The following is a 16372-nucleotide window of genomic DNA, read 5'->3' as shown; positions in this document are numbered from 1 at the left end:
CAATTGGGAAAGGTGGCCAAGCCTCTTCCTCACCATGACCATGAGGACCCAGGTTTTCCATGTCCCCAGGAAGTGTGGGATGTGCTACATAAATAGCAGTCAAGTACAACATTCTTTGTTTTCCTAGACTGGGCATGCAAGAGAATGTTTGGTTCAGCCACTAGAAAACTTCCTGTTTCCTCCTGGCTGGGGCTTATTTCCTTTTGCATGTGACTAGAGGTGTGCGTGACCTTACCTGTCCAGGTAACAAAAGGGACAGGGCATGAAGCCCCCCCCCCTTTTGACTTCCTCCGTCGTTGGAGCAGCTTTTAGCTAGAAATGCTCTGTTGGCTTTTAGCCAACAGAGGACACTGGAAGTGTCTCCATATGGGATAGATCTACAGGTATATACTTTGTAACTAAGTCTGCCTTCAGGGATCCAACTGTGAACTGAATGAGTGAGTAAACTACTTTTATATACTTTACACAAGATTGGGGTGTGTTTGTTCTTTTAAGAGGAATATAAGGGAACTTACCAGGAACCTAATAGTGAGAGGCTGACACGAGCCTGCAACCAGCTATCCGCTGTGCATTTAAAAGGGGAATGTAAAACTCTGCTAAGTTATAGAACTTGCTATCGGAAGTTAGGAAGCATATTAATAAACAAGATTTCCTCTCCTGCCTCCCTGAACATTCCAACAGGAAGTCGATGGAGAAAACCAACCACCCTCAAACAGAATTACAACATCGCTGCTTTAATAGGTTGAGATGCAGGAGGAGCTTTTAACACACACCCCCACTCCCCAGGAGAAAGGTCTTAGCAAGCACTGGGTCACAATCCGCTGGGCTAAGTCGGGTGAAGCAGAAGGCAAGCATAGTGTGACATTCCCCTTGAAGGCTGCAGCACAGCTCCTTCGCCCTGAAGGGCCAGCACCACCCCACTCAGGCTATGTTCTCAATAATGGCCTCATCCTGATCAAGAGGGGCCACATCCAGGTCCCCGACTGCACCAGAGTCTGCACTGCTTGCCTGCAAAGCAAGGGGAAGAGGAAAAAGAAGTGTGAGGGGGCAGTTTGGGGGAAGGAGAAAAAAGTCCCGCGGCTGAGAGAATGAAACGCCCAACTCTCCAAATCCACCTCCCTCCTCCATTCCATAGCAACAGGTGAGGCACCACAGGCAGGAAGGCTGCCCCCTCCCTAACAGGTTGGTCCCCCTTCTCCTTTCGTTTTCCTGGGGCGTTGGAAGGTGCCAGGAGGCGTCTTTGCCCATGAGTCACATCCCAGGTATCAAAGCTCTGCCCCCTCTGCAGGTGGGTCCAGGCCCAGGCCAGAGAATCCCAGAAGGGACCACCAGGGGTCATCTAGTCTGAGGGAATCCATTCAAGTGTTGAGCAGCTCTTCCCGTCAGAAAGTTCTTCCCGATGCTTCGTCAGAATCTCCTTCTTTGCCATTTGAATCCGTTGGGCAGAAAACAAGCCTGCCCCATCTCTCAGGCGACGGCTCTTTCAACCAAGCATTCAGAGTTGGAGCTCACTCTTCATTCTTGTTCCACACGATGTGCGTTTCTTTAAGGGCCAGAGCAAATAACCTGACCTAGTTTTACAGCTGTGAATCAGTATAGCAGGTGCTGTTAAGTTGTGGTAATTAAGCTGTTGGGTATAGTATATAAAGAGCAGCACCTGGCTCTCTCGGTACCCTGGTGGATGGGTCATGCTTATTGATATATTGTAAAAGGAGTTTTTGTTTTTGTTATTAAAAGCTAGCAAAAGTTATTTTTGCATTCCTTGTAATGTGTGGTCTCCCCAGCGTGCCTTCTGAAGCGCAACTAATCTGCAAATGCCCAGCAGGTCTTGCCCCAAGAATCAGTTGCTGAGAATGAACGCTCCCAGCTCCCCACAGACACTCCCCCCCCCCATTCCTTCCTCTCCAGGGCTTTCTCAAAGCAATCCGAGACTGCACTTGGCCTGCACTTGGCCTGCCACTGCTTTGCCCATTTCAGCTCTCTTCTCACTCCCCCCAATTCCCCAAGGTTATAAAACAACAATAGGCAAGATTATTCCCTACCTCTACTGAACATCACAGGTGATGCTAAATTCTGGAAGGAAGTGTGAGATGCTTTTTGCAGACTATTTCATTTAGGTTTCTGAGAGTGCAAACTGTTCTGTTTCTTTTTAAAAGGTAACTATGCTATTGGCATCTCCCAGTCTCGATTCCTATTCCGCCCCCTTTCCTGCATCAAATCCAGTCTTTGCTAGCACCCATTTTTGCCCTTGTTATGGAGTAGGGAGAGAGATGGATTCAGAACTCGGGGTTTGGGACTTCGTTTGCTCGAAGGAGGAGACATGAGAGTCTTCTTCAGATATCTGAAGGGCTCTTCTGTGGAAGATGGAGCAAGATAGTTTTCGGCTGCTCCCAGAGGTTTGGACCTCAGTCAGTGGATTCAAGTAACAAGAAAGGAGACTCCAGCTAAACATCAGGAAGAACTTTGTGACAGTTGTGGGATGTGAAACACAAGAGCAGTCAAGTACAACATTCCTAGAGTGAACATGCTTACACATGGGGAGGAATGTTTGTCCAGCAAGCAGGTAAACTTCCTGTTTCCTTCTGGGCTGGGACAGACTTCCTCTGCTTGTGACTACAGGTGGGCGTGGCCTCACCTGTGCAGGTAACAACAAAAGCACAGGGCAGGGCAGCCACCTCTCTCTCTTAGACTACATGCATCGAAGAAGCAACATCTGCTTTGCCAAATATGCTCTCTTGGCTGGAGGACAAAGGGACTGTCTTTTTATGAGATAGTTGGAAAGGCTATAATCAGACAACATATCCTCTCCTGCAGCCTTGAACATTCCCACAACAATAAGAGCTGTTCAACAGTGGAATGGACTCCCTCGGGGTGGGGGACACCGTCCAGCCCCCCAGTCCCTTCCAGCTACCTTCCAGGCACAGCAGAGAATGCGGAGGCTGTATGCAAGGCAGAAGAGAGCAATCGCCAGGGCAGCAACGGAGAAAATGAGCAGCAAGACCTTCACAGCAAAGGCGACGCCCTGGGGAGGAAAGGAGAAAGAGAGGAAAATACCACATTCAGGCCGTTGTTCCAAACTGCGGGAGGGCGCAGCAGGTTTAGGGGAGGCTGCTGCTCTGGCCCCCCAATCTTGTAACAGGGCAAGCGCCTGATCCACAATGGGACTCTGCTCACCATGAGATCCCATAAGATTCGCTCGCAGTCTCTCTGTCTCCAGTCATAGTCTGGGCTGGGCCCGGTTGGAGAAGGTCCCCATCTGGTCTGGCACACATCCTTTGTCCAGTAGAAGGTCTGGTCAAGGTTTGGGATCCAAGCGATGCCTTTCATCAGAGCCACAATTCCGGCCACAACACTGGCCAAATTGAAGATGGTGGCCACATGGACCTGGTTCCAGAAAATGTCAGGTGAGCTGCCTGGAGTGCAGCAGAGAACCTTGGGTAGGGCTGGGGCAGGGGGCAAAGCTGCTCAGGCTTTCAGCTTTTGGGGGACTGGAGGTGGGGGAGAGGCTGAGCCTCCATTTCTCAGCATAGGTCTACCAGTCACTTCCCTTTTTCCCTTACACGTAAGCTGAAACCTCATACAATCACAGAACTGTAGAGTTGGAAGGGGTTCCAAGGGTCATCTAGTCCAACCCCCTGAAATGCAGGAATCACGCAGCTAAAGAATGCCTGACCCAGGGATCTTTGAGATCAAAAGCAGGCAACGCAGGTTTTTCCTGGAACCTGCCACACTTACCCAGAAGCCAGCACGTCTCTCGCCCATGATGGACAAGGCACCAGAGAGCATAACCTGTGAAGGAGAAAAGGTCAGAGTGAATGAAGGGGCAGAGGGTAGGGAGATGCCCAACTCCTGCTGCTCCTGGAACCACCAGAAGTGGCCGGCCCCACTTCTGAGTCGATCTTCCTCAGCTGCCTCAGTGGCCAGGGCACTGAGTCACAGAACTGTGGAGCTGGAAGGGACCTCAAGGATCATCTAGCTCCACCCCCTGCGATGCTGGAATCTCAGCTAGAGCATCCTTGAAGGACAGCCACCCCACATCTGCTTAAGAAGCTCCACGGAAGGAGACTCCACCACCTCCCAAGGGAGTCAAACACTGTCAAACAGCTCTTGCGACCAGAAGCCAGCCAGCGGTCTCTTGGGTCTCTGTCAACCTGGAGGTAGGTCTGGGATAGGAAATAAAGGCCAGATGGAGGACCAGCTGTCTGCCTAGTGGGGGACTGGGAGGTGTCTGGGGCTGCTGCAGGTGCCACTGGACTCCTAACTCCCAGCAGCCAACATGCCCAGTGGTCAAGAATCCAGGCTTATTTCTGCTCCTGCCCATCCACCACCTGCCATATCATAATGGCCCTTGCTCTTCTGAGCTTCACAGTAGATGGTGACCTTGTGTCGTCATGGGAGGCATAACTGCATGTGTCCAGATCGCTCATTCCTCCCTCCTTCCTGTCGATTTCTCTTTCTCTCCCCCCCCCCCCCCGCCTTACTGCTGTTTTCACTATTGGATGTTTTAGACTGTAATCTCCTTGGGGCAGGGACCTGCCTGTTGGTTGCCTGTATAGCTGACTTGTGCCCTGCTTGCTCATGGCAAGGTGTTGGTTCTCATCAGCCACAATCCTCAGGGAGCCCCAGCTGCAGTACAGGAAGAAGAATCCTGACCTGATCAATCGCTCAAGCTTGTTGTGAGGCTGAAGCGTGCAAAGTACCCCTGAACATGTATGAAGTGCTTCATAAACTGAAATTCACTTCCAAGCATGGCAGCTGCCCAGGACTCACCAGACCTCCCATCCAGTAAGGTGCTCCTGACCGTATGTAGAATAAATGTCCATAGTCATTCACCACCCCAAGACTGATGACCAGAATTCCCAGCAGGATCTGGGCCCCCTGAAAGGCAAATCCACCAAGGTTAAGGTTTTCTCACAAAGGAAGCAAGATGCATGTTTCATAGAACTGCGGCATTGCAGAGTTGGAAGGGATCCCCAGGGGTCATCGAGTCCACCCTTGCAATGCTGGAACTCAAGCATCCATGACAAATAGCCACCTAACCTCTGCTTAGAAACCTCCAATGAAAGAGAGCTCACATCCTCTAGCTCTTACTGTCAGGAAGGACTTTCTGATGTTTAGTCAGAATCTCTTTTTTTGCAACCTGAAGCCCTTGGGTTGAGTCTTCCCCCCCCCGCCCCCCCCCCCGCCCCCCGAGCAGCAGAAAACAACCTTGTTCCATCTTCCATGTGACAGCCCTTGAGATATCCGGAGGTGGCCACCGTGTCATCTCTCAGTGACACATACAAGACACAGTAAGTGGCTCTGTCGACTTAGACTACTGCCATGCACTCTATGTGGGGCTACCTTTGAAGGTGACCCGGAAACTGCAATTAATCCAGAATGCCGCAGCTAGACTGGGGACTGTGAGTGGCCGCCGGAACCACATAACACCGGTCCAGAGAGATCTGCATTGGCTCCCAGTACGTTTCCGAGCACAATTCAAAGTGTTGGTGTTGACCTTGAAAGCCCTAAACGGTCTCGGTCCAGTATACCTGAAGGAGCGTCTCCACCCCCACTGAGGTCCAGCTCCGAGGGCCTCCTGGTGGTTCCCTCCCTGCGAGAAGCCAAGTTACAGGGAACCAGGCAGAGGGCCTTCTTGGTGGTGGCACCCGCCCTGTGGAACACCCTCCCACCAGATATCAAAGAGATAAACAACTATCTGACATTTAGAAGACATTTGAAGGCAGCCCTGTTTAGGGAAGTTTTTAATGTCTGACATTTTGGTGTATTTTTAATCCTTGTTGGAAGCCGCCCAGAGTGGCTAGTGTGGTTAGTATAAATCACATGAGATGTCTGAGAAGAGTGTGGGAACGGAAGACTGTTCTATCTCTTCAGTCTGAGAGTGTTATTAGACTATACTTTCGCTGTTGCTGTATGCTTTCTGTTTTCTGCCAGAGTTTGGAGGGCAGACGTGATTATGGATTCTCTGTATATATGGTGAATAAAACGTAGTTTAGAGCTACGGGTGTCTCTATCTTCTTGCTGCGTGATGCCAGAAGACTGGTGTGCACTTTTCGTATGAGAAGTGTTTCAGAGGGGCACTCGGGAGTGAAGGGACAAGCCATTCCAGAGACAAGCCCACTAGGAGACGCTGGGAGGTACTGGGGGGTCTGCCATGCCCCCCAGGAGCGTTTGCAAGTCTTTAGTTTGGTTTTCCGTGTGTGTGTGTTAGTTCCATAGTTCCATAGTTTAACTCAGTGAGCCATGGCACCCTGGAGTGCCTTGAATGATGGTCCGGAGTGCCATGGGCAACACTGGCCTCTGGCCTCCTTCCCTTCCTCTGATGTCTCTGCCTCCCAAAAGCTTGCACAGCTGTTTGCTGCAGCAGAGGCTGCCAGAAGGACTCCCAAGGAGACGTGAGAGGAGGCTGAGGAAACACTCCACAAGGCAGGGTGTTCAAAAAAGGGTGAGAGGCTGCAGGCAACCCCTGAGCCCCACAGAGGTGCCACAGAAAGAATGTACTTGGTCAAGGGAGGTGTGGACTCAAAAAAGTTGAACTATATTCTGCATGTTCTGAAAGAAAAGACTTCTGTCATGTCACCTCTTGCTCTTCGTGAGCCTGTATAATTTATAGGCCTGGGGAATCCACTTTTGTGAGTTCCTCAGCGACTGACTACTGCTGTTCAACAAAGTAAAGCTGTCTCAAACATCACAATGTTGTGTTGATGGAAGAAATCCACCACACACCCCCATGGCTCCACCCCTATCTCAGCACACCTGGGATGAAGGAAAAGGGGGGAAACTGCAGTGCTCAAGATGTCATTGGTAGATCTTTTCACTCCCACCTCCTCCTGCAAACCCATTTATGTAGGAGAATCTCCCCATTTTATTCCATCTCTGAATCCATTTTGCGCAGTTAGAGCTTTGCAGTCTGAAATCTGTGTATGCACTTTCCTGATAGAAGAGGCAGAAGTGTGTGCAAGCCTTGCTCTCTTACAGTTCTTAGAGCAATGAAAAGGAATGAAATGCGAGTAGATGTGGAGATGGAGAGCGAAGCACTGGGCAATCAGCCAAGCATCGTGATTGCACTAAGTCTCAGGTCAAGAAGGGAACAAAAGTATCGACAGAGAGAACTGAAAGCAAACATTGGGAGATGACTAATATGAGGAGCAATTGCTCAGAAGACAATGAGGAAAGACACTCGAAGATGGCTGTGTATTTGTAGATGTTATGACAGTGAGGAGGTTGGGGTGGGCCAGTCAGAAGAAACAAAGGGTCTCTGAGTGGTTTAAGAATGACAACATGTTGTAACTGTGCAGCCGCAATGGGAAAGCATTGTCTGGTCAGGACTTCATTGACTGTGTAGTTGGACAGGCATCATCAAAGGTAGCCTCTCTGATATTCTGGGAAGCTTATCCTACATAGGTAAAGGTAAAGGGACCCCTGACCATTAGGTCCAGTCGTGGCCGACTCTGGGGTTGCGGTGCTCATCTCACTTTATTGGCCGAGGGAGCCGGCGTACAGCTTCCAGGTCATGTGGCCAGCATGACTAAGCCGCTTCTAGTGAACCAGAGCAGCACATGGAAATGCCGTTTACCTTCCCGCTAGAGTGGTACCTATTTATCTACTTGCACTTTGTCGTGCTTTCGAACTGCTAGGTTGGCAGGAGCAGGGACCGAGCAACGGGAGCTAACCCCATCGCGGGGATTCGAACCGCCGACCTTCTGATCAGCGAGTCCTAGGCTCTGTGGTTTAACCCACAGCGCCATCCACGTTCCTTAAAAGCCTAATTCTTCCCTTGAAGCCTGTGTCTATTGGCGTTCCTTCAGGGAACTCCGCTTAAGGCAGACCCTTTAAACTTTCTCCAACCTTTACATTCTGCAAACACAATTGCTTGTCCTGAATTCTGTTCTTGTGGGATTGGCCTTCAGGGCATGTGGCCCAATCCTGCACATGCTTCCTTGGAAGTGAGCCCCTTCATTTAATGGCCCTGCTCCCTAGTGAGTGTCCATCAGATTGTGTAGCCAGTTAGTACACACACACACACACACACACACTTACCCCCAAAACTTTCTGCTCCCCATTGCAATGGAGCGAGAAATGGCGGGCTGTTGTGGGGGCAGAGGCTGGAGACTGCTGGGTCTTCTGTGTGGGCTCCTGCTGCCTTGCCCAGCACTGCCCCACAGCCTTGAACAGGTAAGAGAGAGAAGACTCCTGGTTGATGGTGATGTTGATGACATTCTTGTCTGAGATCTCCGCAGGGACCTTTTGCTCGTTCAGCGTGAGCAAGCCAGTCGACATCTTGGCCTCTTCCAGTCAGTACAGGTGACAGCAAGATGCACCTGGAGGGACACGCAGAGCAATGTGTTACTTTGTATATTGCAACATTTACTGGTAACTCTGGCTGCACGCCACTCCAATCTCCGTGTGCAGTGAGACTCCATGGGTTCTGGTGCTTCCCCAGGGTTCATGTTTCCTTTGGAAATGAGGCGCAGTGGAGACTGTGGTGTCTTTATGATATATGGTTTACTTACACATATATACAGCCTGAAGGGGCAGATGGGGCTTAACCACCTGGTTAGGTGTGCCATCTGGAAGAAGGAAAACTGATCTTAAACCTCTGCTGCCTTGAGGGATATCTCTGGGAGAAGACAAGGCTAAGGAGTAAATCCTCCACAAATCCCGATGGAGTCCCCAAGATGGTTGGATAGTGCCCCAAATGCCTCCTTCTGGCAACTCCTGCAGCCAAGCTGGTGCCAAACATACTGCTCTGCTTTCCTTTGGAGCCCATCGGTGAGGCTGAGAGGGGGGTCTTGACATCTGGGCAGCCCAGGACCTCCAGACACGCTGCCCAGGCTTGTGCCCCGGGGAGGTCCCTTCAGGGCTGCTAATGCACTGGTTGTATTTCGCCCCCAGAGGTGCACTCTGTTGTCTCTTGAGACAGACAGATGTCAACAACAAAACAACCTGAGCCTATGATGGATGGGCTCATAGAATCCCCCCCTTTTAAAAAAGGTCTTTTCCTCCAAAGCCACAGCTGTGGATTCAAACAGAAATCCAACATTTCTCTCAATTGTTGCTTGCTGCTTGACCTCTAGGTCACATCACTTCCACCTTCAACCCTGATCGATCCTTCTTACTACCTTGTGAGTTGAGGGAGGGGCCTTATATTTCAACACTTGCTGGATCCAAAGGGTAGAAGGAGCTCACAAACAGCCTACTTCTGTCCCAAACGCAAAACACTATTTTAAGACTGTTTCCACAAACATTTGAAACTCGTGGTGAGGTATGTGAGGCGGATGGGCAATAACTGGCCTAAGATTACACCCAGTGAGCTTCACGGCTGAGAGAGAATTCGAACCAAAGTCTCACCCGGGTCCTATGCCAAAGCTTTAACCACTGCAGCCACTGGCTCTGGGAAGTGAGCTTATGAGAATTCACCCAAATTCAGCCGAATGATTCCCTGCAAGATACATCAGGCTGGCCCTGCCTAAACTGTCTTGCTCTCCATCACACACGAGGGATTTGCTTGCTGGCTCAGTGCTCACAATGGCAAACACAAGCTAAAACCTCAGCTTTAAAAAAATGCCCTGAAGAAGCCACCGCTTCTTATCAGCCCAATATGTATGGTGTGGCTCTGCCCTATAGGCAGGATCAAGAGGATTATAATTGTGGAAGCCAAGAATTGTGGACTTGCAAGGAACCCCAAGACCCACCTAGCCCTTAGCCAGGGCTATGGCTCCATGGCATTCTGTGGGCACCGTTGTGATGCCTGAGGTACGATGAGCCAGATTTCCTGTTTGGATCCACCGCCATTCTGGTGGGATTCTCAGAGAACCAAACCCCGGGGGACACTCACCCTCGGCAGAAATGCAGACACACGCTGGGCTGGCTGCAGGCGGTGGCCCAGAGAGGCTCCTGGGTGTTGGCGATGCCAGCGCTGCTCCGAGGTGCTCCTCTTCTGCGCAGACGCTGTGGCAGGAAGCAGCCAGCAAAACCAATAAATAAGCCTCTTCCTGTAACAATTGCCTCTGAGGGGATTTCCAGCCTTGAAAGCGCTGGAGCTGGGCGTGCGAGGAAAGCGTTTGTCCTCCTGCTGAACCCAAGAGAACAAGCCCTGCCAGACCCGTCCTTGGGGCCCTGGGAGGGTGTCAACAAGCCGCTACTCTGGACATTGAAATGGAGAAGGGCGTTTGTAACAGCAAGAGTCAGGCCTCTGGAGACCAGCTGCTGGTGGCCACAAGTGGGGAAAGCGGTGCTCCTGCACCCGGGTCCTGCTTGTGGGCTCTCTCCCATTGGGGCACCAGAAGGAGAAGATGCTGGACTGTTTGGCTTGATCCAGCTGCTGCAGAGCTCTGCTTAGCTTCTTATGACGCCTAAACGGACCCTCAAGACCTCGTTGGGCTGCTGCTCCGACTGTCCCCAGTCACCGTATCTACAGTGTCCACAGAGCACCAGGTGGGCTTCCTCTGCAGGATCAAGGAGTCGTTCCTCTGACTTATTGCGTTCCCAGTTTGTCTCCTTGCTCAGTAAGCTTGCCACCCTTGGGCTCCCTAGCAGCAGATAGAGTTTGGAAAATGTGGCAGAGAAGAGGTCTGTCCACTAGCAGAATCCCAGAGAGCAGAGCTGAGCCTCTATGTCCAAAGGTTTTCTGCCTGTGAGCAAAGCAGCTGTCCAGAAAGAGCCCTCGGAAAGTTCCCGCCAGGGGGATCCGATCGGCCAGCAGGGAGCTTCCCTGGGATCAAGGAGGCATTGGGGGGACGGGGGATGTTTCGTTTTGAAAGCTCCTGAGCCCCAGCGCTGCTCAGCTCCACCTGAACCTCTCTCTCTCTCTCTCTCTCCCACCCCCAATACCTCAGAAAGGTGTACTGGTCACTTACACCTCTGATCCTAAACTCCCAGTAGCCCAAATGTCATGCATGGGCCCTTAAACCCAGAGAGTGACAACCAAACACACTTCAGCAGTCAAATAAAGGAGTTTGATTGGGAATAAAAGGGGAAGCAGGCAGAAGCAGGCAAAAGCAGCATAGGAAACAAGCCTGAGTGCTGTGGCTCCACAACTAAGGACATCAGGAGAACCGGCTGGATCTCAGGCCCAGCGTCCTGTTCCCACAGGGGACAAACAACCCTCATCATGATGATGATTTTATTACTTATATGCTGCCCATCTGACCGGGCTTCCCCAGCCCCTCTGGGCGCCTCCCAACGAAATATCAAAAACACAATGAAACATCAACCATTAAAAGCTCCCCTGTCCAGGGCTGCCTTCAGATGTCTTCCTAAAGTCAGGTACAGTGGTACCTCGGGTTACATACGCTTCAGGTTACAGACTCCGCTAACCCAGAAATAGTACCTCAGGTTCAGAACTTTGCTTCAGAAATCGTGCAGCAGTGGCATGGCAACAGCGGGAGGCCCCATTAGCTAAAGTGGGGCTTCAGGTTAAGAACAGTTTCAGGTTAAGAACGGACCTCCGGTATGAATTAAATACTTAACCCGAGGTACCACTGTAGTTATCTCTCTGTCTTACATCTGATGGCAGGGCATTCCACAGGAGCAGAGGTAGACTGCTCTGCCCCAGGGAGGTTCCATGAGAAGACCCTGATGGACCAGGCCAGTGGCCCACCTAGTCCCGCCTCCTGGCCTCGCAGTGGCCAACCAGGTGCCCCTTCAGGGAAACCTGCAAGCTGCATCTGCGCACAAGAACAAGTCTCGCTTCCTGCAGATTCCAGGACCTGGGATTCAGGAGCATTTGCTGCCTCCAGCTGCGCAGGGCAGGGCGGCTCATAGCTTTCTCCTCCATGAATAGGACTTCTTGTGGGCAGAAGTCTTTTGTCTGGCTGCCTAAAGGGAGGCCATTGGGAGGTGTGTGTTTTTAAAGTCCAGGGTCTCGGGTTTCCATCCATCCCCAGTTGCCGTCCTCTTCGTGGTCAGGATAGGTGCCGGGGGAGTCACAAAGCAGGATTCGCAAAAGACCCAGGAGCCAGCAGGCCCAGACTCCGGGAGCAGGCGGTGCAAAGACGCTGGGCGGTGCAGCAAGAATTGTGTCTGCCAAATTCTGGGCAAAACAACAAACTCCAGCCCTGGAAGAGAGGGGAACAGGCTGTTAGGCAGACGACTTCACGTTATGAGAAAACAATGAGAGGGAACATGAGGCAAGCAAAAAGGCCGCCTTAAAACCTTGCATGTTTCGCATACAGACTCCTGGTGTCTGAACGGGAGGAGCTGCCGACCCAATGTTTGGGGGAGGGGCGAGAAAGGCACCTCCCATTATAAAGGGTCATTGGGAAAATCAAACTGCTGTGATACAAATCCGTGGTGTGACTGTACTTGGGATGCTGTGGACATCTCTGGTCACCTCACCTAAAAAGGACACTTGTATAGCTGGGAAAGGTTCCCTTAGGCCAGTGTTTCCCAACCGGTGTTCCGCGACACACTAGTGTGCCGCGAGACGTTGCCTGGTGTGCCGCGGGAAAAATAAAAAAATTCAAAAGATAGCTTCATATCCGGAGAGGCGGCCTTCAGGCGAGTTTTAATTTTAATTTTCCTTCTCCCACTTAATGCCCCACGCTCGCCCGAGCAGCTTGCAGTCCTCGGTAACCACGGCGACCCGAGGGAGGGGAGGGAACAGGGAAGTCGAGGGCGGCGGCGAGCCGCGATGACGTCAGTGGGCCGCGCCGCCTCGCCCTGGCACGGTGTGAGAGCCCCGGCTAGTGGCGCGAGCTTCGGAATAAGTGGGATCCACGTGCGCGAGACCGAGATCGCGGGTAAGGAGCTCAGCCCTGGGCAGGAGGAAGCGGGGCCGCGCGTGCGGGCCACATCCCCACAGAGAGCGAGCCTCCCCCGGCCCACCACTCCGGGCAGGTCCACTCGCATGAGGGGGCGGCGATGGCGACGGCCGGCAGCTTGCCTGCAATGCCATCCCTCGAGCAGGCGAGGAGCCCGGAGGCTACCAGATGCGAGTCCTCTTTCCCACCCTGCTCGGGAGTCCAGAGCACTTGGTCGCATTCAGGATCTAGAGTGGGGAAGCGGGGCTTGTGTCTGGGCTCGACACATTGGGCTGCCTGTGCCGCTCGACCTGCGGGGAGAAATCAGGGTGGGAGTCATGACCGGGAGGCAGGGCTGCCAAGTGTGGCAGAAGAGGACACGGCCGTCGCACCTGTCCTTAGGTAGGAGCTTCTTCCGTGTCGACCTGCTGCCCTAAAGTCTTGGCTTTTTTTTTTGGCGGTTGGCACAGAAGGAAGGCAAGGGGGAGGGGAAAAAATTGAAACTTACACTTTCGTGCGTCCCTCCCGGCATGACGCTGCGCGCTGACGTCACGGGGCTGTAATGGTGGTGTGCCTCGAGATTTTTTTCATGAAACAAGTGTGCCTTTGCCCAAAAAAGGTTGGGAAACACTGCCTTAGGCTGCCTGGCGGCGTTTTCCAGCTCACTTCCTCCCTCTTGGATGTTTATGAAGAAAAACTTGAAAGGGATGGGAGTGGGACGGGGGTTTGAAAATGGATTAGAAGCAATCTACTCAGAACAAAAAGCTAAACTGATAGTGAACAATGTGGTATCGGAGGAACTCCAAATTGAAAAAGGGACACGACAGGGGTGCCCTTTATCCCCTCTGCTATTTATTTCTGTTCTGGAGGTATTGCTGAATATGATCAGGGAGGACCAGTTGGTGCAGGGTATAGTGGTCGGAGCGAAACAATACAAACTGAAAGCTTTTGCAGATGACCTAGTCATTACAGTACAGGAGCCAGAATCTAGCACAAAAAGAGTTCTTGAACTTATTTTGGAGTTTGGTCGGGTGGCGGGATTCAAGCTAAACAAACAAAAAACTAAGGTTTTGGCCAAAAATTTGACGCCTACAGAGATAGAGGGGTACCAGAAAGAGACAGAGCTAAGTGTGGTTAAAAAAGTGAAATACCTGGGGGTATCTTTGTCCACCAAAAACTTAAATCTATTTAAAGATAATTATGAAAAATGTTGGTCGGAAATTAAAAAAGACTTGGATATTTGGTCAAGATTGAAACTTACCTTGTCAGGCCGAATCGCAGCTATAAAGATGTGTGTTTTGCCAAAAATGTTATTTTTATTTCAAACCCTCCAGGTCGTGGACAGAATGGAATGTTTTGGAAAATGGCAGAAGGATATCTCTAAGTTTGTCTGGCAGGGCAAAAAGCCCCGAATTAAATTCAAAATACTAACTGACTCAAAAGAAAGAGGGGGGTTTGCCCTGCCGGATTTAAGGTTGTACTATGAGGCTGCAGCCTTCTGCTGGCTGAAGGATTGGTTTCTGTTGGAAAACACCGATGTCCTAGATCTGGAAGGGTTTGACAATGTTTATGGTTGGCATGCATACTTGTGGTATGACAAGGCGAAGGTTCATAAACTGTTTAAAAACCATATTGTCAGAAAATCAATTTTTGCCGTCTGGATGAAGTACAAGGACTTATTAGAAAGCAAGACCCCGAGGTGGTTATCACCAGTGGAAGCCAAGATTTCTAAAAAAAGGCCCAATATGGAGGCCTACTGGCCAAAATATTGGGAATTGATTGAAAGAGTTGGAGATAATTGGAAGCTCCAAAGCCAGGACAAACTAAAAAATAAGGTGCGAGATTGGTTACATTATGCTCAAATTCAAGAGGTATTTAAAATGGATAAAAAAGTGGGTTTCCAGTTGGAGAAATCGAAACTGGAGACGGAGTTACTAGAACCAAAGACTAAGGTACTTTCGAGGATGTATGACTTGCTGCTTAAATGGAACACACAGGATGAGACAGTTAAATCTGCTATGATAAAATGGGCACAGGATGTAGGACACAACATTATGTCTGAGGACTGGGAAAGGTTATGGAACACCGGTATGAAATTCACGGCATGTAGTGCCTTGAAAGAGAACATTATGAAAATGGTATACCGGTGGTACATGACCCCAGTCAAGTTGGCTAAAATATATCATCTTTCTGATAATAAGTGTTGGAAATGCAAGGAGGCAGAAGGGACATTCTTTCACCTCTGGTGGACCTGCCCGAAAGTAAAGGCCTTTTGGGAAATGATACATAATGAGCTGAAAAAGGTATTCAGATATACCTTTTCTAAGAAACCAGAGGCCTTTCTTCTGGGCATGGTGGACCGGAAGGTGCCAAAGAAGGACAGAACCTTGTTTATGTATGCAACCACAGCAGCTAGGATTCTTATTGCAAAGTTCTGGAAGACACCAGATTTACCCACACTGGAGGACTGGCAGACGCAGCTGATGGACTACATGGAGTTGGCAGAAATGACTGGCAGAATTCGAGATCTGAGCGAAGAAACAATGGAGGAGGACTGGAAAAAATTTAAGGACTATTTGCAAAAATATTATAAGTTGTTTGAATGTTAAGATTGTGCACGATTAAGAAACGTTATGCTTCTGCAATTTATTTAAGTAAATGATAAAGTAAGTATTGATGGAAAAAAAAAACGAGACAAATTAGAAACAAAATATTATGTTTATTAAGAGTGTTAAAACTAAATTACAAATTTTCGAAATTGGTAACATAATAAATTTAAAGGTATAATAAGATGAGAAACAAGATAACAAATTGCTGAACTGGCTAGAATAATGAATGCAATGCTGAGAGGATGTGAGGAGGTCCAAAAGCGAACTGTCGAAGGACGTTATGAAAGTTTCTTAACTTTTTCTTCTTTCTTTATTTTTCTTCATATATAAAAAATGTTTCTTGCATGTTGCTATGTAAACAAATCTGTGAACCTATGGAAAGAAACGCAATAAAAAATTTTATATAAAAAAAAAATAGAGTGGGGAAGCGGGGCTTGTGTCTGGGCTCGACACATTGGGCTGCCTGTGCCGCTCGACCTGCGGGGAGAAATCAGGGTGGGAGTCATGACCGGGAGGCAGGGCTGCCAAGTGTGGCAGAAGAGGACACGGCCGTCGCACCTGTCCTTAGGTAGGAGCTTCTTCCGTGTCGACCTGCTGCCCTAAAGTCTTGGCTTTTTTTTTTGGCGGTTGGCACAGAAGGAAGGCAAGGGGGAGGGGAAAAAATTGAAACTTACACTTTCGTGCATCCCTCCCGGCATGACGCTGCGCGCTGACGTCACGGGGCTGTAATGGTGGTGTGCCTCGAGATTTTTTTCATGAAACAAGTGTGCCTTTGCCCAAAAAAGGTTGGGAAACACTGCCTTAGGCTGCCTGGCGGCGTTTTCCAGCTCACTTCCTCCCTCTTATCCCTGCCACCAAAATGACCCAGGAGGTGGAGCGACTCCTGTCAGGAACAGCTGAAGGGTTTGGGAAAAGCGAGTGAGAGGCGCCACGATAGAAGTTTGTAAAATGATGCCTGGCAGGACACAAGTGGTTAGCAAATATGCGCAGCTTGCAGACTTGACATATAGAATTAGAGAA

General features: G+C 50.2%; 1 protein-coding gene across 2 annotated transcripts; it reads right to left on the bottom strand.

Annotated features, from left to right (window-relative positions):
• Window positions 1–718: 718 nt before the first annotated feature.
• Window positions 719–9919, bottom strand: LOC308572673 (transmembrane protein 176B-like). 2 transcript variants are annotated; one of them, XM_081168953.1, is made up of 7 exons: window positions 9839–9919; window positions 8041–8321; window positions 4771–4878; window positions 3736–3789; window positions 3175–3384; window positions 2912–3022; window positions 719–1008 (listed from the first exon to the last, which is right to left on the bottom strand). In XM_081168953.1, the coding sequence occupies exons 2-7, from the start codon at window positions 8278–8280 to the stop codon at window positions 922–924; spliced, it is 810 nt and encodes a 269-aa protein (XP_081025079.1). In that variant the 5' UTR covers window positions 8281–8321; window positions 9839–9919; the 3' UTR covers window positions 719–921. The 2 variants fall into 2 exon arrangements, with proteins under 2 accessions (XP_081025079.1, XP_081025080.1); XM_081168954.1 differs by lacking the exon at window positions 4771–4878.
• Between the last annotated feature and the right edge of the window lie 6453 nt (window positions 9920–16372).

This window comes from Podarcis bocagei (assembly GCF_964188305.1).
Source record: "Podarcis bocagei genome assembly, chromosome: 13".
In the NCBI taxonomy this organism is placed as follows: Eukaryota; Metazoa; Chordata; class Lepidosauria; order Squamata; family Lacertidae; genus Podarcis; species Podarcis bocagei.
This window is presented reverse-complemented; position numbering and strand designations above follow the sequence as displayed.

Bases quoted from the DNA above. Each gene is read 5' to 3' on its own strand.
- LOC308572673 (XM_081168953.1), bottom strand. From the start codon at position 8,280: ATGTCGACTGGCTTGCTCACGCTGAACGAGCAAAAGGTCCCTGCGGAG. The intron at 3,023-3,174 runs GTGAGCAGAGTC...TTTCCTCCCCAG, and splicing joins GAATCTTATGGGATCTCATG to GGCGTCGCCTTTGCTGTGAA. The intron at 1,009-2,911 runs GTAGCTGGAAGG...CTTGCTTTGCAG, and splicing joins TTCTCTGCTGTGCCTGGAAG to GCAAGCAGTGCAGACTCTGG.